At 44.2% G+C, this 21,775-nt stretch overlaps 1 protein-coding gene across 2 annotated transcripts in view; it reads left to right on the forward strand.

Moving 5' to 3' along the window:
• WDR41 (WD repeat domain 41) overlaps positions 1-15,894 on the forward strand; it is a 103,503-nt gene extending 87,609 nt beyond the window's left edge. Inside the window, exons 9-13 of one of the 2 annotated variants that reach the window (XM_063963654.1) lie at positions 8,865-9,049; positions 9,622-9,743; positions 10,193-10,281; positions 12,469-12,602; positions 13,939-15,894. In XM_063963654.1, the coding sequence (XP_063819724.1) occupies positions 8,865-9,049; positions 9,622-9,743; positions 10,193-10,281; positions 12,469-12,602; positions 13,939-14,100 (692 nt within the window). In that variant the 3' untranslated portion in view covers positions 14,101-15,894. The remainder of the gene's footprint in view (positions 1-8,864; positions 9,050-9,621; positions 9,744-10,192; positions 10,282-12,468; positions 12,603-13,938) is intronic. The other variant, XM_063963658.1, reaches the window with a different exon arrangement.
• The last annotated feature ends 5,881 nt before the right edge of the window (positions 15,895-21,775 follow it).

Genomic DNA, 21,775 nt, shown 5'->3' on the forward strand with positions numbered 1-21,775 from the left:
CAAGCTGTACTTCCAGCAAGTGATTATCAGGGTCCCCCTCCTTCAACAGGGAAGGGGTTACTATTCCACAATGTTTGTGGTACCGAAACCGGACGGTTCGGTGAGACCCATTCTGAATTTAAAATCCTTGAACACTTATATAAAGAAATTCAAGTTCAAAATGGAATCGCTCAGAGCGGTTATTGCAAGCCTGGAAGAGGGGGATTTTATGGTGTCGCTGGACATCAAGGATGCTTACTTGCATTTCCCCATTTACCCACTTCACCAGGAGTACCTCAGGTTTGTGGTACAGGACTGTCATTACCAGTTCCAGACGTTGCCGTTTGGCCTGTCCACGGCACTGAGGATATTTACCAAGGTAATGGCCGAAATGATGATACTCCTTCGGAAGAAGGGAGTTATAGTTATCCCGTACTTGGACGATCTCCTCATAAAGGCGAGGTCCAGAGAGCAGTTGTTGATCAGCGTAGCACTCTCTCATGAAGTGTTGCAACAGCACGGCTGGATTCTGAATGTTCCAAAGTCGCAGCTGATTCCTACGACGCGTCTGCTTTTCCTGGGCATGATTCTGGACACAGAACAGAAGAAGGTGTTTCTCCCGGTGGAGAAGGCCCAGGAATTAGCATCTCTGGTCAGGGAACTCCTGAAACCAAAACAGGTATCGGTGCATCACTGCACGCGAGTCCTGGGAAAGATGGTGGCTTCATACGAAGCCATTCCCTTCGGCAGGTTCCATGCAAGGATCTTTCAGTGGGATCTGTTGGACAAGTGGTCCGGATCGCATCTTCAGATGCATCGGCTGATCACCCTGTCCCCAAGGGCCAGGGTGTCTCTTCTGTGGTGGCTGCAGAGTGCTCACCTTCTCGAGGGCCACAGGTTCGGCATACAGGACTGGGTCCTGGTGACCACGGATGCAAGCCTCCGAGGATGGGGGGCAGTCACTCAGGGAAGAAACTTCCAAGGGCTGTGGTCAAGTCTGGAGACTTCTCTACACATAAATATACTGGAACTAAGGGCCATTTACAACGCCCTGAGTCAAGCAGAGCCCCTGCTTCGAAACCGGCCAGTGCTGATTCAGTCAGACAACATCACGGCGGTCGCCCCTGTAAACCGCCAGGGCGGCACAAGAAGCAGGATGGCAATGGCGGAAGCCACAAAGATTCTTCGGTGGGCGGAGAATCACGTGCAAGCACTGTCAGCAGTGTTCATTCCGGGAGTGGACAACTGGGAAGCAGACTTCCTCATCAGACACGACCTCCACCCGGGAGAGTGGGGACTTCATCAAGAAGTCTTCACACAGATTGCAAAGCGATGGGAACTGCCACAGGTGGACATGATGGCGTCCCGCCTCAACAAAAAGCTAAAAAGATATTGCGCCAGGTCAAGGGACCCTCAGGCGATAGCTGTGGACGCCCTAGTGACACCGTGGGTGTACCAGTCGGTTTATGTGTTTCCTCCTCTTCCTCTCATACCCAAGGTACTGAGAATAGTAAGAAAGAGAGGAATAAGAACAATACTCATTGTTCCGGATTGGCCAAGAAGGACTTGGTACCCGGAACTGCAAGAAATGCGCACAGAGGACCCATGGCCTCTGCCTCTCAGACAGGACCTGCTGCAACAAGGGCCCTGTCTGTTCCAAGACTTACCGCGGCTGCGTTTGACGGCATGGCGGTTGAACGCCGGATCCTAGCGGAAAAAGGCATTCCGGATGAAGTTATTCCTACGCTGATAAAGGCTAGGAAGGACGTGACAGCAAAGCATTATCACCGTATATGGCGAAAATATGTTGCTTGGTGTGAGGCCAGGACGGCCCCTACAGAGGAATTCCAGCTGGGTTGATTCCTGCACTTCTACAGTCAGGGGTGACTATGGGCCTAAAATTGGGGTCCATAAAGGTCCAGATTTCGGCCCTATCCATTTTCTTTCAAAAAGAACTGGCTTCACTGCCTGAGGTTCAGACGTTTGTTAAGGGAGTGCTGCATATTCAGCCCCCTTTTGTGCCACCAGTGGCACCCTGGGATCTTAACGTTGTGTTGGATTTCCTGAAATCCCACTGGTTTGAGCCACTAAAGACCGTGGAACTAAAGTATCTCACGTGGAAAGTGGTCATGCTGTTGGCCTTAGCATCGGCTAGGCGTGTGTCGGAATTGGCGGCTTTGTCATGTAAAAGCCCATATCTGATCTTCCATATGGACAGGGCAGAATTGAGGACTCGTCCCCAATTTCTCCCAAAGGTGGTATCATCGTTTCATTTGAACCAACCTATTGTGGTGCCTGCGGCTACTCGGACTTGGAGGACTCCAAGTTGCTGGACGTAGTCAGGGCTTTGAAAATATATGTTTCCAGAACGGCTGGAGTCAGGAAGACTGACTCGCTGTTTATCCTGCATGCACCCAACAAGCTGGGTGCTCCTGCTTCAAAGCAAACTATTGCTCGCTGGATCTGTAGCACGATTCAGCTGGCTCATTCTGCGGCTGGATTGCCGCATCCAAAATCAGTAAAAGCCCATTCCACAAGGAAGGTGGGCTCTTCTTGGGCGGCTGCCCGAGGGGTCTCGGCTTTACAGCTTTGCCGAGCGGCTACTTGGTCGGGTTCAAACACCTTTGCAAAGTTCTACAAGTTTGATACCCTGGCTGAGGAGGACCTTGTGTTTGCTCATTCGGTGCTGCAGAGTCATCTGCACTCTCCCGCCCGTTTGGGAGCTTTGGTATAATCCCCATGGTCCTTACGGAGTTCCCAGCATCCACTAGGACGTCAGAGAAAATAAGAATTTACTCACCGGTAATTCTATTTCTCGTAGTCCGTAGTGGATGCTGGGCGCCCGTCCCAAGTGCGGACTTTCTGCAATACGTGTATATAGTTATTGCTTAAATAAGGGTTATTGTTATGAGCCATCCGTTGAGTGAGGCTCAGTTGTTGTTCATACTGTTAACTGGGTAAGGTTATCACAAGTTGTACGGTGTGCTTGGTGTGGCTGGTATGAGTCTTACCCTGGATTCCAAAAATCCTTTCCTTGTAATGTCAGCTCTTCCAGGCACAGTTTCCCTAACTGAGGTCTGGAGGAGGGGCATAGAGGGAGGAGCCAGTGCACACCAGATAGTACCTAATCTTTTCTTTAGAGTGCCCAGTCTCCTGCGGAGCCCGTCTATTCCCCATGGTCCTTACGGAGTTCCCAGCATCCACTACGGACTACGAGAAATAGAATTACCGGTGAGTAAATTCTTATTTTCGCAGATTTGTGTGTTTACACTGGGGTGTGAGTTGGCTAATCCTTTTTGTGTCCCTCTGACAGAGGTCTGTCCCCTATCAGTCCCAGTGTGTCTGTAGGTGTGTGTGATACACGTGGGTGACATATCTGAGGCATGGAGTTCCTTCATGGAGGAAACCGCTTGGGGACACAGAGTTGTAAGGTGGTGACGCTACCGGCACACCAAGACAAGAGCCTGCATGGGTGCATGAAATACATGGTGGTATGCATCATATCAATAAGAGATTAGATAAAGCTGTATCTAATGCTGAATATGTAGAAGATATGTTGGTCAGCATTCCGTTCTTCCATCTGCAGGCGACCCTCTCTGGGTCACATGAAGTCCATTTAAATGTTATGGCTACTGCTACCGACACAGACTCTGAGTCCTGTGTCGACGATGGGGACTCCAGGGAAATAGATCAACTCCCTCCCACGTGCGTAATATATTCTTTCCCGGCAGTCACCCCCTGTGTTAGACAGTGCACGGTCCAGGTTGACAAAGAAGGTAATTCTCCCTGCACCTGGCACGGCTTCACTAAAAGAGCCGGCAGACCGTAAGATAAAAACTACATTAAAATCCATTTATGTTGCTAATGGTACACTGCTCAGACCCACTATTGCCTGCGCGTGGGTGACTTGCGCTATTGAAAAATGGTCAGAATGTGTGTCCTCAGAATTTGACACGATTGATAAAGATGAGATGCTCCTTAAGTTAGGGAATATCAAAGACGCTGCCGCCTATATGCTAGAAACAATGAAAGATATTGGACTCTTGAGTTCACAAGCCGCTACCATAGCAGTATCGGCTCTGTGGCCGTTGGGGATTCGCCAGTGGAACGCGGATGCAGATTCCAAAGAGAAATATCGAGGCTCTCCCATATAAGGGGACGCCTTATTTGGCGATGGACTGGATGCATTAGTCTCGGCGGCTACCGAAGGTATGTCGACATTTTTGCCCTCTGCACCTGCACCGGCAAAAAAGATCACCCTCACATGCAATCCTTTTTAGGCCCAGTAAGTACAGAGAGACGTTTCCCCTTATTCGCAGGACGGGGAAGAGACGAAAAGAGGTCTACAATGGCTTCAGATTCCAAGAACAGAAGTCTACCCCTGCTTCTGCCAAGTCTACAGCATGACGCTGGGGATCCCTCGTGGGAGGTAGCTTGGGTCGGGGCACGTCTAAAAACTGCTCAGTCAGGATTGGAGTCAATCTGACCTGGATCCCTGGGTGTTACAAATAGTGTCCCAGGAATACAAACTGGGGTTTCAAGACGTTTCCCCATGCTGATTTTTAAAATCGACCTTGCCAACGTCTCTTTCAGAGAGAGAAGCACTTATAACGGTAATTCATATTTTATGTCAGGACCAGGACATAGTCCTGGTGCCTGGGTCACAACAAAGGGAGGGGTTTATTCAAGCCTCTTTGTAGTTCCGATACCGGACGGCTCGGTCTGACCGATCCTGAACCTAAAATCTGAATCTCTACTTGAAACGTTTCAAGTAAATCCAGAAAATGGTAACACTAGTTTTGAAACCATCAACAGTGTCGATCCATCAGTGCAAATATGGTGACGGCCTACGAGGCCATACAGGTTGGCAGGTTCCATGTCAGGGTATTCCAGGGGGACCTGTTGGTAAAGTGGATCCCACCTACACATGCAAAGATAGTCCTGTTGTCGAAAGCCAGGAGTTCACTCCTGTGGTGGCTACACAGCTCGCACCTATTAGAGGGACGCAAGTTTGGAATTCAGGACTGGGTCCTGGTAACCACGGATACAAGTCTCCGGGGCTGAGGAGCTGTCACTCAAGGAAACTTCCATGGAAAATGCTAAAGTCAGGAAGCCTGCCTTCAGATGAACATGCTGGTATTGAGAGCCATTTACAAAGGTCTTCAACAAACGGTACAATTTCTTCAAGATCATCCCGTGCAGATCCAGTTGGATAATGTAACAGCAGGGTGGAATGGAAAGCAGAGGTGACGAAGGTTCTCCTCGGGGCAGGAAAACATGTAAGGACTCTGTCTGTAATTTTCATTCCAGGAGTCGATCTCCAGCCGGGTGAGTGGAACTTCCACCAAGAAGGCTTCGCAGAGGTGACAAGTCTTTGCGGAGTTTCTCAAATAGACATGTTGTCATCTCGTCTCAACGAGAAGCTTCAGAAATATTGTTCCTGGTCAAAAGACCCTCGGACATTAGCGTTAGATGCACTGGTGACCCAGTGGCTATTCCGGTCAGTGTATGTATTCCCTCCACTTCCACTGTTCCCAAAAGTTCTCGGGATCATAGGAAGACCGAGGTTTCGGGCAAAATTTCATGGCCCAGACTGGCCAAGGAGGGCTTGGTGCCCTGATTATTTATAAAAAAAAAAAAAAAAAGAGGATCCTGGACCTCTTCCTCTTCGCGAGGACCTACTACAGTAGGTGCCGTGCGTGTACCTGGATATACCGTGGCTACGTTTGACGGCATGACTGTTGAGCGCCGGATTCTAGCCCGAAAGGGTATTCCCAAGGGAGTCATCCCCACTCTTATTCAGGCCAGGAAAGGAGTAACGTCTAGACGTTACCACCGACTTTGGTGAAAATATGTGTCTTGGCGTAAAATCAAGAAAGCTTCAACGGCAGAGTTTTCAGTTAGGGTGTTTCTCCATTTCCTACGGGCTGGAGGGAATGCAGCATGTAATTGGACTCCATTAAGGTCCAGTTTTCTGCATTGGCAATTTTCTTTTCGAAAAACTATTGGCTTCCCTTCCGGAAGTTCAGTCTTTCGTGAAAGGTGTATTGCGCATCTACCTTCCATTTGTGCCTCCAATGGCACCTTGGGTTCTTTATGTGGTGTTGCAGTTCCTTCAATCACGTGGGTTTGAACCTTTACAGAAGGTGAAGTTGCTGTTTCTCACTTGAAAAGTGGTCATCCTGTTGGCCTTGGCATCTGCTAGGCGGGTGTCTGAGTTGGGGGCCTTATCTCACAAGAGCCCTTATTTGATCTTCCATGAAGATAGAACTGAATTGAGGACACGTCAGCGTTTTCTGCCGAAGGGGTTGTCCTCTTTCTACAGGAACCGACCTATTGAGGTGCCTGTGGCTACTGACGTCTTCGCTGAGTCAAAGTCTCTGGATGTGGTTAGAGCTTTAAAAATTATGTCGCCTGGACGGCTCGGATTAGGGAAACAGAGGCTCTGTTTGTCCTGTATGTCCCAACAACATTGGGTGTCCTGCTTCCAAGCAGACCATTGTGCGCTGGGGATCTGTAGTGCGATTCAGCATGCTCATTCCATGGCTGGATTGCCGTTACCGAAATCGGTGAGGGCCCATTCTACTAGAAAGGTGGGCTTGTCCTGGGATGTGTTATGATTCCAGCACTCTGGTCTGAGGAGATCTTATTGCAAGGACCGGAGCACTGGAACGTAATGCTGAGGAAGGGTGCGGGAATGGAAAATAGCCCCTGGCGCCCTAACTCCGTTGTCTCGCCCGTGCTGTCAGAAATCCCCTGCGAGACTATGGTTGCTTGAGCCCATGGCAGCCGCGTTTGAAGGGCGGATTATGTCTGCCCAACTCCGATGCCCCCTCAGGTCTTAATGGGAGACAAAGGGAAATCCGAGACAGGGTGATAACAAGGGGCCCTCTGACTAAACAACCAGGCCAGGGGCTACAAGCTAACTGGAAACTAGAATATGTGCGGACAAACCGCCAGGGAAAAGGACAACCAAAATATCCACTTGTCCACTCTCCTACCCGGCACCGCCGAGTTCCGGAGAGGACTTGTGGAAGCGGAACCCTCCGCAAATGCTCCGAAACAGAATATAAAGATAAAGCGGCTGAGCCGTAACACACGGCAGAGCCGCAACTCACGAACACCACTCGATATTCTCTGGTGATCGATGAGGACTACAGGGGACCAAACGACTTCTTGAGATGAGATGACAACTCCAAGATACAGGACTTCTGAGGACAGGAATGACCGGACACAGCAGGACTGGAACAGACGTTCAGCAAACCAAAACAGCATGCAGGAAGCTATTACCGGCGTCTGTGTGAAGCACTGAGAAGCATTTAACAAAGAGTCCTCCAATCAGATGCCCCCAGTCTAATTGCCCCAAATGCTGTGCAGCTGCCCTGCTGCACGCCCACAAGACCAGTGTGTATGTTGAAATCTGACCCTGCAACGGGGAACGCGGTCCGTCCATGGCGTCCCCGTTGCCAGGGTCCAGGCGGCTTAGCCGCTCGGCGTCCCTGTGTTGCTAGGGAGCTGGCGGCTACGTATGCACAGCGTCCCTAGTTGCTAGGCGCCGGGCCGCGAGGACATCGCGGACCCCGGCGCCTAACAGGCTGCTGCCCAGGGGTTCTCGGCATTACAACTTGGCCGAGCAGCGGTTTGGTCGGGTTCAAGCACTTTTGAAATGTTTTGCAAGTTTGATACCCTGGCCGCTGAGGACCTCATGTTTGCTCAATAGGTGCTGCAGAGTCATCCGCACTCTCCCGCCCGTTCTAGAGCTTTTGTATAAACCCTATGGTTCTTGAAGTGTCCTCAGCATCCTCTAGGACATATGAGAAAATAGGATTTTAATACCTACCGGTAAATCCTTTTCTCTTGGTCCGTAGAGGATGCTGGGCGCCCGTCCAAGTGCATACTGTATCTGCAGTTATTGGTTGTGGTTACACACAGGTTGTGTTATGATTTTTGTCAGCATATTGCTACGAATTCTTCATGCCGTTGGCTTGTATTCTGTTGAATGCCACGTTCTGCGGTATGCTTGAGGTGTGAGCTGGTAAGATGCTCACTGTGGTTTAACAATAAATTCTTTCCTCGAAATGTCCGTCTCCCTGGGCACAGTTCCTTAAACTGGAGTCTGGAGGAGGGGCATAGAGGGAGGAGCCAGGCCACACCATTTGAAAGTCTTAAAGTGCCCATGTCTCCTGCAGATCCCGTCTATACCCCATGGTTCTTGAAGTGTCCCCAACATCCTCTGCGGACTAAGAGAAAAGGATTTACCGGTAGGTATTAAAATCCTATTATTTATCATATCTCAAATTAATCATGAATTCACCTCCATCTTAAACGGGGTTGCCACACTCTTGGTGGCACAACCATATTTTAATTAGACTAATGCAGTAATTATTGCAGTTTGGGTCTCCCATAGCCAAAATGCTTGGGACAGAAGTATTCTGGATACCTGTTTTTTCTATATTTTGGAATATTTGCATACTATAATGAGAGATCTTGTTGATGGGACCCAAGTCTAAACAGAATGTATTTATATTTTATATACATAAGGTAATTTTATACAATCTGCTTTAATATTTTTTTTACATTAAATAAAGTTTACATACATTACACCATGTGAAAGCAAAGGTGTCACTATCTCAATTGTACCTACTTACTTGCCAGCCAGCCAGGAAGTCATGTGGTTACAGATTGTTCCCCCACCATTGTACCTACTTAATTTCCAGCCAGGAAGTCAAGTGGTTACTGATTGCTCCCTTACCATTGTTGGTTACAGATTGTTCCCCCACCATTGTACCTACTTACCTTTCATTCCAAAAAAATGAGCAACTTCAGTTTCTTTAGTAGCTGGTAGAATGCTGATGTAACCTATATTTGTGTTTCTCACTCTACAGAGCTATCATTTGTAAGCGGCTCCCATGCAGGGGAATTAATAGTGTGGGATGCATTAGACTGGTCAGTCCAAGCTTTTGAAAGAAACCTCTCTCGCATCCCTTCATCCCAAGATGTACCACAAGAGAATAAAATGCTACCAGTGCAGGAGGAGGTATCCATCCAACACATTGCATCTGACGGAGAGGTTTGCACTGGCTGCAACAGCTAATTCTGCTTCTGGGATTGAACTTGTTCTAGAACACAAAGAATGCTTCATTTTATGCTTGCTTTCTGAAGCATCAAGCTTACAGTCATAGCTTAGTGCCATGGCCGGGGTGGGTGGCAGTTGGCAAATATAAGTCATTTACTGTATATGGCTTTAAAAAAAAGAAAAAAAACACACTGCACATTTCATTGTGATCCCCATTGGACCTCATACATATTGGGGTTTTTAGCACTCACTGTGGGCTCCTCCATATGTCTAAGTGCAGTAGAAGAAATGCCACCACAATACAATTAAACACTGCAATGTTTATGGCATATTTCACGTACATTTAACAGTTCTTTTCTGCACTGGGTAAAAGCATCAGGTTATACTTAGATGATCATAAAAAGTCGCCAATCATGTTTAGTTGAAAGAGCATGTATCTGCGTAGGGGATACTGCGTTTTTCCACACTCTAGTTGACCGTCTACATTAGCACCATCTGCAACACAAACACCTATACTGTTTTACTTCATCCTTTTAAAGCTGAATTTGCATCTTCTTCTGTTCCAGTGCATCTATGTGGCCGTGGGAAGAAGTATCTACGTGTACAACAGTCACACTAAGCGAGTGATTGCTTATCAAAAGAATGCTCATGACTCCGATATACAGCACATGGCAAATATTCCTAACAGGTGACAACGTGTTGCATCATTCACCATGAGAGCTTGTATATTGGGTACATAGGGGTAAATATATGAAGCAGTGATAAGAGTGGAGTAGTGAGTCAGTGGAGAAGTTGCCCATGGCAACCAATCAGCTGCTCTGTATAATGCAAATTATAAATGTTAATTCAATGCTGATTGGTTGCCATGGGCAACTTCTCCACTGGCTCACTTCTCCGCTCTTATCACTGCTTCATACATTTACCCCACAATGAGAAGAGAGGCCTGTGTGTCCAAGAAGCATGTTACCTTTATAGAATTAGTTAGATATTAAACTGTACAATCTATAAAGAACTTGAGCTGGGTTTTTTTTGGTCTTGTATGTTTATAGTGGAGTACAAGGGAAATATAAACAAAACAAATATATGTATATAAAATCATAGGATGGAATTGTTATAATGCTTCCAATCTTCTTTCAGGCAGTTAGTTTCTTGCTCAGAAGATGGCAGTGTTCGCATCTGGGAGCTAAAATCAAAGCAACAGCTTCAGGCTGAGTCTGTCCCAGCAGGTACAGTATGCACAACGTACAGATGCTGTATTCTGCTCACTGTGGCTAAGCACATGCTAAATGTGTTTATTAAAGGGTATGTATTCCAGAAAAAAAAATATTGCAGGTAAAAAATAGCCTACGTTTCCAGATCTTGTTTAACCGCTAGCCCATGTTATCTGGGAAAGCAGTACCTGTGGTCCTTATACATCACTGAAATCTTGTTCTTTTGATCATTGTGAGGTTTGACGGTATGGCAGTCTTTCACTAAAAGTTCATAAAGTTATCTGTGTAAAAGGAAGTTGATTGAACATCTGTAGTTAAGAACGTGGTTTACTTTTAGAGATTAGTCCTTGTTTGTTAGATGTAATATAATATCTATTTTGGGTTCTTTACGGAAATATTTGTTCCACTGTGTCAATGATTCTAACTTTACTGGTGTTGTACATCTCTGTGACACTGTAAAATACTTGGGATCGGTTCAGTTAGCTGCGGTAATTTACTGTGCACGGAAAAGGGTGGTAGCAGCTATTCAATTACAGCTCCTATTTCATTTGCGGTAAATTTGCCGCTAATGCATGTTAACCCATAGGTTCCGAGATAAGTATCCTGAGCTATGGGTTAACGCATCCACAGTACACATGATAAGGGCAATTGCCACAGATTTTGGTTCGAGAATCCCTCAGGCTCATACAGAAATCTTTGTCAAGTGCAGCTTGCAAGCTTATAGCGGGCTCTAATTGAATAGCCCCGGCAGACCACTTAGCACATTGAATCCGGCCCATTGAAGTAAATAAAATTAGAATAAATAAAAGTATAAAACAGTACATTTATGAACCAAAGAAATGGGAAGCAGTTACCTTCCCAACGGATGGGATCCCGGCGGTCAATATACCGACGCCGGGTCCCTGAAGGTGGACACAATGCCGGCGTCTATATACAGATGCCGCATGGGATGCTGGCGTCACATTACCAACAGCCAGCATCCCGATCGTCTTCGCTGGCGTCCTGCCGTGGGGGGTGTTTAGGTTTAGGCAGGAGAAGGGGGGTTAGCGTTTTAGGCACTTAGAGGGGGAGGTTAGGCACCCCTAAGGGAGGGTTAGGGTTAGGCAGCGGGGAAGAGAGGGTTAGGGTTAGGCACCAAGCAGGGAGGGTTAGACACCCCCAAGGGAGGGTTAGAGTTAGGCACCCCTAAGGGAGGGTTAGGGTAGGGAAAAGGTGAGGGATAGGGGCCTTAATGGGGTCTGTCGGGATTCTGATGGACAGAATACCACTGTCTGTATACTGACAGCTGGCGTCCCGTCCATCAGCAAATTATACTGATCCCAAAGAAATATTAGCTAAATATTTTCAGCTACAGTTTAAATGTATTGTAACAGCTCTTTACCTGATAAGAAAACCATTTCCATACCACCTGTCTGTGGCACCTCCAGTCTTGTACTGTTTGGCGACACATACATATATCCAAGTACACTGTACAGTAACATTACAAAAAGGGCTTGGAGGGCTACAGCGGGTAAAACCAGTATTAAACACCAACATTTTTCTCAGTAAATATATTTGTAATGGGGCTATTGTAATGACATTTTCTCCAAATGACGGCAACAACCCATGCAATCCACACATGCAAAGGAATCAAACCATAGATGTCCATAAATTGACATATTGTAATACATTAATACATTTAGATGTACATCTAAATAGACTTTTGTGTTAAATCTGTGATAGTCAGAAGACTTTTTTTGTAAATTAATCCATCAATTAACATTGCAGTGAACCTGTTAGAGTCTTATAATGGCTGATAAGATAATATTAATGGCTGCATATCACGTGTAAATTCAACATCAGGCATCAGAAGTTCAGTCCAAGGGATACATTTACTATGTAGCATTTTACAAAGCTATCACATCTTCTTTCAACGCTGGATTTATAGGTGTAATTATATTTAATACAAAACTAGGAGTGTTTTGTATTCCGTTTGATTGACCCTTTAAATCCAGTAGCCAAACCGGCTGAAGATGTGGTGGCTTTGAAAAGTGCCATATAGTAAATCTAGTCTTGAGTGTGTTTGTGAATGCTGCAGGCGGCTGCACGTTCAGATGCATATTAGCTGATGTCTGGGAATGTTTCCAGCGGCTAGCATATACAATTAACGGTTGTTACTTTATTTTACAGTTGAGAGATAACGACAAATATGTTTATTATTAGGTTTTTTCAGTATATGGGGTTTTGGAAAATCTGGCAGACACTCTAATCATGCAGTAAAGAAGACCCCGGATAGCGGCATTGTAGCCTCGCTGGAGCTGATCGGGGATTTGATTGGACATTCTTCTTCTGTACAGGTGAAGCTGAATTGAATTACTAGTTTAGGAAAAAAAATTCTGTCTGTACGTAGTGTATAATGGGTGATGGGAGATAACGTCATGAAACTACTGAATTCTGTCCATACGCTAGGCAATGTTTTAGGTAAGCTGTTGCTGTAATCGATTTGTAAGGTGCCATGTTGCACTGCCGTGTCGGTGGGAAAGCAGGTCTTACATGTAAACCTGACATACGACGTAGTCAATATAAATGTAGATGTGAAAACAAAGGGTAGGAAGGGCCCTGCTTATAATAAAATGTACATTATAATTGGAAGAGGCCATAGTGAAATAGGAGGCGAGGCTCATATTAAAGATTGGAACAGATGTGAGGGTGTACCAGTGTAGGTAATATAGGAGGGAATAGGGTTAGGCTCGAATATTTTCGAAGACCATTTCAAAATTTGAAGGCTGTAGGAGAGTCTGGTTTAGCATGGTAGGGAATTCAGTAACTGGCTAGCAGCACGGGAGAAGTCTTGTAAATGAGAGTGAGAGCTGGTTATCAGGGGTGAGGTGCAGGTCAGAGGCAGATCTATGTTGGTGAGTAATTTAAGGTTAAATTCTGAGGTGCACAAAGGGGTGGTGTCGTTGGGGTCTTTGTAAGTGAGGGTGTCATTTACAAATGGATTCCGGAGGAACCGGACACCAGTATAAAGGTTGACAGAGTGGTTCCACAGATCTTACACACTCTCTCTCTCACCAATAAGCAATTAAGACCAATGACCCCCACAATGTTGTATACTGACCCACTGGCACATCCTTATGTAAGAGGCAAAGTTCTGAATTAGATGGTGGAACAGATGTCTAATCTGTGCTCTAGATTCAAGAGTGCTGCAGAGATGAACATTTCCTAATATGCGGGGCAGGAAATTTCCTTACATTGGGGTTAGAATGCAGTGTTTCTGTACGTGGTTGCTCTTCCTTCTGCATATTCAATGTGGATTTAGTGCTGTATATGGGCACATAGTAATCCAATCCCCCTCTGAATTCATGTGACAGTAGTGCTGATTGTGTCCAGCAGTGTTCACACTAAGGCACAGATTTATCAAGCTTTGGAGAGTGATAAATATCACAGAGAAAGTACCAATCAGCTCCTAACTGCCATGTTACAGGCTGTGCTTGAAAAATGACAGTTAGGAGCTGATTGGTTGGTACTTTATCACCGTGCAATTTATCACTCTCCAAGGCTTCATAAATCTGGGCCTATATTATGAACACCATTATTAACATTGAACCTTCAGACCAACCATACCACTATATACGGTTTTCCAACATAGTAAACGTGAAACATTTACATGTTCTCTGATTTATTTTACAGATGTTTCTGTATTTTCATGCTCACGGTCTAGTAACGTGTTCCGCTGACCACCTCATTATCATATGGAAAGAAGGGAAACAGGTATCCAGATTGCGCAGCCTGTTGCTTTTTCAAAAACTGGAACAAAATGGTGATTTACAGCCACGATTCTCTCTGCACTAAGCCAAACGGTCTGCCTGGTTAAATGGTCCTATTACCAGAGATAATACAGTACAAAACTAATGCATTGCAAAGCTTGTTTTTATGTTCAAGGTTAATTTTTTTAATTTTTTTAAAGAAATCCTAATGAACAACCGAAAACCACAAAACTGCCGATGATTACTTAATCATTTTTTTATGCTTACAGATGTTTTTTTTTTCTTCTTTTTCTTAAATTCCGCTATCTGGTTATTTGCTGTTGTGGCAGCTATAGTTATCCAATGTGGGTGAATGGGAAAGCTCTCTCAGATGAATGAGAAGTCACACCTGCCTTTTAGATAGTTCTCATATTTTCATATACTCTCTGCTGTGAATACGCTAAAAAGAACCACTAAACCTGTCTAGTGTGTCACTGTGCCAAAAGTATTACAAATGAGAACATTTTGCATGACGCAAAAAAAAAAGTGTAAATGGATTATATCTATACTGAATGCAGTTCTATTCATATACCAGGTCTGTAGAAAACAGCTTTCATATTGTGTAATGCAGTGTTTCCCAACCTCCGTCCTCAAGAAGGCACACTAACAGTCAAGGTTTTAGTGATATTCATGCTTGACCACAGATGGTTAAATCAAAATAACTGAGGTACTAATTAAGGCATCTGTGCTAAAGTATGAATATCGTTAAAACCTGGACCGTTAGTGTGCCTTGAGGACCAGGGTTAGGAATCTGTAACGTAATGAGAAGCACAAGCAATGAGAAGCTATACTCATTAATTTTACAGACTGTCCATCTGTTTGTTTTCCGGTGACATGCTGTGCAATATGGTGAATTATTATTACCGGTTTTCGTATGTGGAAACGTTTGAGTTGCTAGGCCACACATGTATAGCAGTGTTTCTTGTTCAGAGACTCATTTGCACTAGATCTTATTATGGTTTGTTTGCTTTTTGTTATGTTCAGCGCTGCAATCCTGCTCAATTGAATACTTACTGAGCAGGTAACTATTTTTTTATTTTACATGCTTGTGAAAAAATGTTTATGTTATTTTTAAAACCTGTTATGATCAGTTGTTATACCTTGCTAAGGAAATATATCATTTGCATGTATATATACTGGAATGGAATGTGATCATTTACAGACCGTAGCTATAGTCTCATGAATTTCCCATCTATCCAGTGATGTATTTGCACCATCTTGTGGCCAGTTGGGAATATTACACTAGTGACCATCCTAAAACAACAGTTCATTTCTCACAAGTACCGAGTGGATGCACCATAGAATCTCCACCCTCTTCATTCTAATTGCATGTGCTTCTTGGACTATTATTTTTCGACAATATCACTTAATTGCAAGGTTCATCTACAAGAAATATATACATATATATGGCCAGATACCATCACTTGCTGTAATATTATTCTTGGTATAAAAATTTTATTTTAAATTTCCACAAGGCAAAATGTTTATCATGGGAATTGTACAAATTTATTTAAAATGTTCCTGGACATATAGTATTGATTCTATAATGGGAGAGAAGTATATGTACCGTTTTTAATTTATTTATTTTTAAATTCAAGTTTACATGTGTAAACCTGAAAAAACATCACTGTATGTGCCATTAAATTCTGTCTGTGGTTCTAAAGTGAAACAGATAAGATTCACACAAAACATGTAGGCATACACAATATCTGTTTGTAGTATTCCATTGTTGAATGGTGTCAAAAAGCATTTGTTGTTTTTCACAATTTAATGTTTTCCATTGAAAATTTAATTTTGTTTATTGCTTGAATTAAACATTTTTTACTTTAAAATTTGAAAATGTGTAAGTATTTCAATGCTTTTTGATTCAAATATATATAATTCACTAATCTGCTTATTTGTTGGGGAAAAAAGCTGTGACCGATGTGTGCATTTTAAACGTACATCACATTAGCAGCAGCTAGGCTTATCTGCCTCTATGTCACCGCAATTTGAAAGCCAAACTCAACAGAAAATCACTGCAACCTAGAAGTCCCAACATGTCTGCACTCTGTTACATTCTTGGTCAGATGTGCTGCCAGTCCCCTACTATTTTCATAACATTGCTATTTGTGTATGGGGGAATAAAAGGCCTAATTCTGAGTTGATCGCAGCAGGAAATTTGTAAGCAGTTGGTCAAAACCATATGCACTGCAGGGAGGGCAGATATAACATGTGCAGAGAGAGATAGATTTGGGTGGGGTGTATTTACCCTGCACAGAAACAATATAACCCACCCAACTCTAACTCACTCTGCAAATGTTATATCTGCCACGCCTGCAGTGCTCATGAGGGGTCATTCCGACTGCTGTTTGTCGCAGCGGTACGAACGGGTCAGTTCTGTGCATGCGCAGCGGCCGCATTGCGCAGGCGCGTTGTTGCCGTCGCCGGGCAGCGACGCCGCTAATGGCAATAACGGTCGCAGTGGCGACCGCAAGAAGATTGACAGGAGGAAGGCGTTCCGAGGCGTCAACTGACCGTTTTCCGGGAGTGGTTCGGCGAACGCAGGCGTGTCTAGGTGTTTGGAGGGCGGGTGTCTGACATCGGTTCCGGGACCTGCATCGTTGGAACGATTGCACAGGGTAAGTAACTCTTACCCTGGTCTTCTTTTACAGGAAACTTTTTTTGCATAGCAGGGCTGCACAAGTGTTCGCAGCCCTGCTATGCAGATATACACTCCCCTATAGGCGGTGTCGAAGTCGGAAAATATTACAGTACACACATCACGTACAAACATCACATAGATGGCCTCCGTGCGCGTACTTATTCGGCTGTGCGTGCACATATTCGCAAATTGCGTATGATCGCTCACGCGGTCGTGCGTGTTAGCGCGTGGTATGAGTAATTACAGAGGCATTTGTACTCGCATGGAAAAGCCACAAAGACATATCGTAATCGATATATTGCATAAATCACCCACTGTCTGCTCACTCTTCTAATAGCATGAAGATGGTTCGCACATAAATTATCCTCCCAGAAACTCAAATACAATGTACCAGATGGCCTTATTTACGCAAAGCTTTGAAATCCTATGAAGAAGGCAAATAACTTTGGTTACCCCCATTGTTCTAGAGTTGCCCAGTATCTGTCGAAGACAATAAATACTGGATTGTCATTGTCTTATCTGAAGACAGGACAAACAGACAATATCCAGGAACCTAGGGTGACTGAAGAGAAACTCAATTAGCAATAGCTAACAAATTACAAACCAGACATTTAGAAATCTGAGGTAATAACATTCATAGTCTAAACTCTTGGAGATAGATATATATATATATATATATACACACACACACACACTCCTGCTATTACAATTTGTTAGGAAATTATATATATATATATATATATATATATATATATATATTTCCTAACAAATTGTAATAGCAGGAGTGTTGTGTGTGTGTATATATATATATATATATATATAGAAATATATATATATATATATATATATATATATACACACTGCTCAAAAAAATAAAGGGAGCACTAAAATAACACATCCTAGATCTGAATGAATGAAATATTCTTAATAAATACTTTGTTCTTTACATAGTTGAATGTGCTGACAACAAAATCACACAAAAATTATCAATGGAAATCAAATTTATTAACCCATGGAGGTCTGGATTTGGAGTCACCCTCAAAATGAAAGTGGAAAAACACACTACAGGCTGATCCAACTTTGATGTAATGTCCTTAAAACAAGTCAAAATGAGGCTCAGTAGTGTGTGTGGCCTCCACGTGCCTGTATGACCTCCCTAGAACCCACACAAGTGGCTCAGATAGTGCAGCTCATCCAGGATGGCACATCAATGCGAGCTGTGGCAAGAAGGTTTGCTGTGTCTGTCAGCGTAGTGTCCAGAGCATGGAGGCGCTACCAGGAGACAGGCCAGTACATCAGGAGACGTGGAGGAGGCCGTAGGAGGGCAACAACCCAGCAGCAGGACCGCTACCTCCGCCTTTGTGCAAGGAGGAACAGGAGGAGCACTGCCAGAGCCCTGCAAAATGACCTCCAGCAAGCCACAAATGTGCATGTGTCTACTCAAACGATCAGAAACAGACTCCATGAGGGTGGTATGAGGGCCCGACGTCCACAGGTGGGGGTTGTGCTTACAGCCCAATACTGTGCAGGACGTTTGGCATTTGCCAGAGAACACCAAGATTGGCAAATTTGCCACTGGCGCCCTGTGCTCTTCACAGATGAAAGCAGGTTCTCACTGAGCACATGTGACAGACATGACAGAGACTGGAGACACCAAGGAGAACGTTCTGCTGCCTGCAACATCCTCTAGCATGACCGGTTTGACAGTGGGTCAGTAATGGTGTGGGGTGGCATTTCTTTGGGGGGCCGCACAGCCCTCCATGTGCTCGCCAGAGGTAGCCTGACTGCCATTAGGTACCGAGATGAGATCCTCAGACCCCTTGTGAGACCATATGCTGGTGCGGTTGGCCCTGGGTTCCTCCTAATGCAAGACAATGCTAGACCTCATGTGGCTGGAGTGTGTCAGCAGTTCCTGCAAGAGGAAGGCATTGATGCTATGGACTGGCCTGCCCGTTCCCCAGACCTGAATCCAATTGAGCACATCTGGGACATCATGTCTCGCTCCATCCACCAACACTACGTTGCACCACAGACTGTCCAGGAGTTGGTGGATGCTTTAGTCCAGGTCTGGGAGGAGATCCCTCAGGAGACCATCCGCCACCTCATCAGGAGCATGCCCAGGCGTTGTAGGGAGGTCATACAGGCACGTAGAGGCCACACACACTACTGAGCCTCAGTTTGACTTGTTTTAAGGACATTACATCAAAGTTGGATCAGCCTGTAGTGTGTTTATCCACTTTCATTTTGAGGGTGACTCCAAACCCAGACCTCCATGGGTTAATAAATCTGATTTCCATTGATCATTTTTGTGTGATTTTGTTGTCAGCACATTCAACTATGTAAAGAACAAAGTATTTAATAAGAATATTTCATTCATTCAGATCTAGGATGTGTTATTTTAGTGTTCCCTTTATTTTTTTGAGCAGTGTGTGTATATATACCTATATATATATATATATATATATATATATATATATATATATATAGAATAGCAGAGACCTAGGCGCTTCAGTACAGATGTGCAGTGTTAGTTGTTGTAAGTGACACTCCTTAGCTCTTTTAAGAGTAGCTGCTCATAATACAGAATAAGTGTAAGGTGTACAGTTAGAAACAAAGATAAGTAGTGGAGAGAATAAGCGCTTGGGAGTGCAATAACAAAATTTTAAAAGGGGGAACAAAATCAGATGGGTATAGTTGAAACCAAGAACACTTATCTGGTTTTACAAGAATTTCCAACGATTGTTGATCAATTGAGATTCACATGTAAAGAAAAAACATAACGAAGCATAGTGTGTACCGTTTTCACAAAGAAGTGTCATTAAGCAATAAAGGGCAATAAATTAGGGAACGTGCTTATTCCCAATTGTATATATTTGACAGCCCAGACATTTTGAAGATAAACAAATTAGCAATTTAATACAAAAGACATACAAATGGCTACACTAAAAACGTACAAGATAAAAAGGTATATTGAGGCTTATCTGTCCATCTAAAAAGGACTCAGCAGCAGACTGTCCCGATACATATAAAATAGCCAAAATACATGCGTACAGGAATTTAAAAGTTCAATCGCTTATCTGTCCATTAGAGGAATTTCAGCAGCAGAATGGGCCCAACGCGTTTCGTCCGTTCAAAAGCCTGGACTTCTTCAAGGGGATACAGATTAAGGCGATGGCTGAAAGATTCTATGAACGCGGCTATACGTATGTGTGTATCGCGATAAGTGTTTATTCCTTACCCAGGACTGTTATGGAGTCCATACTCATGCTCAATGCATCCATTATTTGTTTGGTGTGTTTCATCTGATTCACACACTCTATATGATATAACTAAGGTTTTTATCGTTTTGTTTCCTCTTGTTGTCATGCCAGCCCAGTCAGGTCATGTGATCGCGTCATGTAGTTCTATTACGTGTATCACGGTGACCAGTATTGCCAGTGAGGTTGCTTAGCGACGGCCGGCAGCCGTCTTACGCAGCCTGTGTTTCCGGTCACATGGGTGCGTTCCATGGACAGTGGAACGCACACCACTTCCGGTACCATGACTCACTTCCGCAATTAACAATTCTGACGAGCGCGTTCCATGGGCAATGGAACGCACATCACTTCCGGCATCGCGGCTATTAGCCGCAATTAGCCGCTTTGATGGACCAACAACACATTTTAATGTGTCCATATGCTATGTATATATTTGGCGCTATGACACAGTGGATGGGCTATATCTATATTTCAGATTAGGCACTGTAGTACTAGTGTTTTAGCCACTTCCTGTTGGTTGATTGATGGGCGGGGTTTGTGATATGCCTCTGCTATAAAAGTGCTCCAGGGTTTGGTGTGTGTTATGGGCTGCTGGGTGTGAACCTGATGTGATTTTATCTGTCTTGAAAAAGGCTCAGATGGAGCCGAAACGTCGACATCTTTTGCTGACATGCTGTTGACTGTCTCTATGTGAGATACACCTGTGAGTTGTAATAAATTTTTCATCATCAAGGAAGTGGTGAGTGCCTGTACTCTTTTTGGATATGTTTTGTACCTCTTGAGAGCCCTTTACGGAGCACCGCCCATGTTGTGAACTGCAGCAGTGAGTGTGGACTTACCGGATATATTGGGGAATGGTTTGTGTTGCAAATTGTTTCTTTAGTCCGACACCCGCCTTAATTTCCATATAAGATATTTTTGTGGAGTTTTTCTGTTCCCAACTAGCCCTTATGCCATCCTTTTCACTAACATATGGTGATTTTTTAACTGTTTTATAATTTTTTGGATAATCATTTGTTAACTCTAGTGTCGGTCCCTGGTCCAAATTTTGTGTTTAAATTTTGTGTTTGTTATTAGATTTTTTAAGTGTTGTCTAATTGTGTTGTGGTCAGTATGTCAAATGACCCTAATCAAGTGATTGATGAGGCTACCTTTCAGTTAGCACACAGCACTTTTCTATCTTTGACTGATGACGACGCTGAAAAAGTGCTTTTTGACCATATTGAATTTGCCAAGTTACCGGACGAGACACCGCTAGACTTGTTCCATAAAGTATTGAGATTAAGGAAGCGGGAGGTCGATCTCACTCTACACGGCCAATTCCTCTCGGACTACTATAGGAATAAGAAAATCCCAAGAGGATTTCGTGTAAACAATGTACCCACCATTGGTCTCAATAGTCCAACGTTTTGCACCAAATGGTGTGGTGTTCTAAACAAATGTTCATTGGACCTCAACCTCCTCGTTATTGAGGAGGTTGGGGTAGAATTGAAACAAGTGCGAGAGGAATTGGTCGTGTTTAATTCTACACATTTGTCCACTTTGGTGGTTGATACTGCTGACAAGTGGCTTGATCGCTTGACTGAACAAGTCAACACTTATCAGCAAGAACTCATCACGTTTAAGCGGAAGAAATTGGTTACTGTAAATACCGATTACACCAATAATCAAGTTTACAGCTGGTTGAGGGGTGAATCTAAGGGCTACGCTGGTCGGATACCGCGTTTACAGACTAAAAGTAGATATCAAGGTCCCTTGGATAACTCCTCATCTCAATCCAATTCTGAGAGTGAGGTGATTGACAACAGACCTCCCTCTGG

The sequence above is a fragment of the Pseudophryne corroboree genome, chromosome 1 (genome assembly GCF_028390025.1).
Source record: "Pseudophryne corroboree isolate aPseCor3 chromosome 1, aPseCor3.hap2, whole genome shotgun sequence".
In the NCBI taxonomy this organism is placed as follows: domain Eukaryota; kingdom Metazoa; phylum Chordata; class Amphibia; order Anura; family Myobatrachidae; genus Pseudophryne; species Pseudophryne corroboree.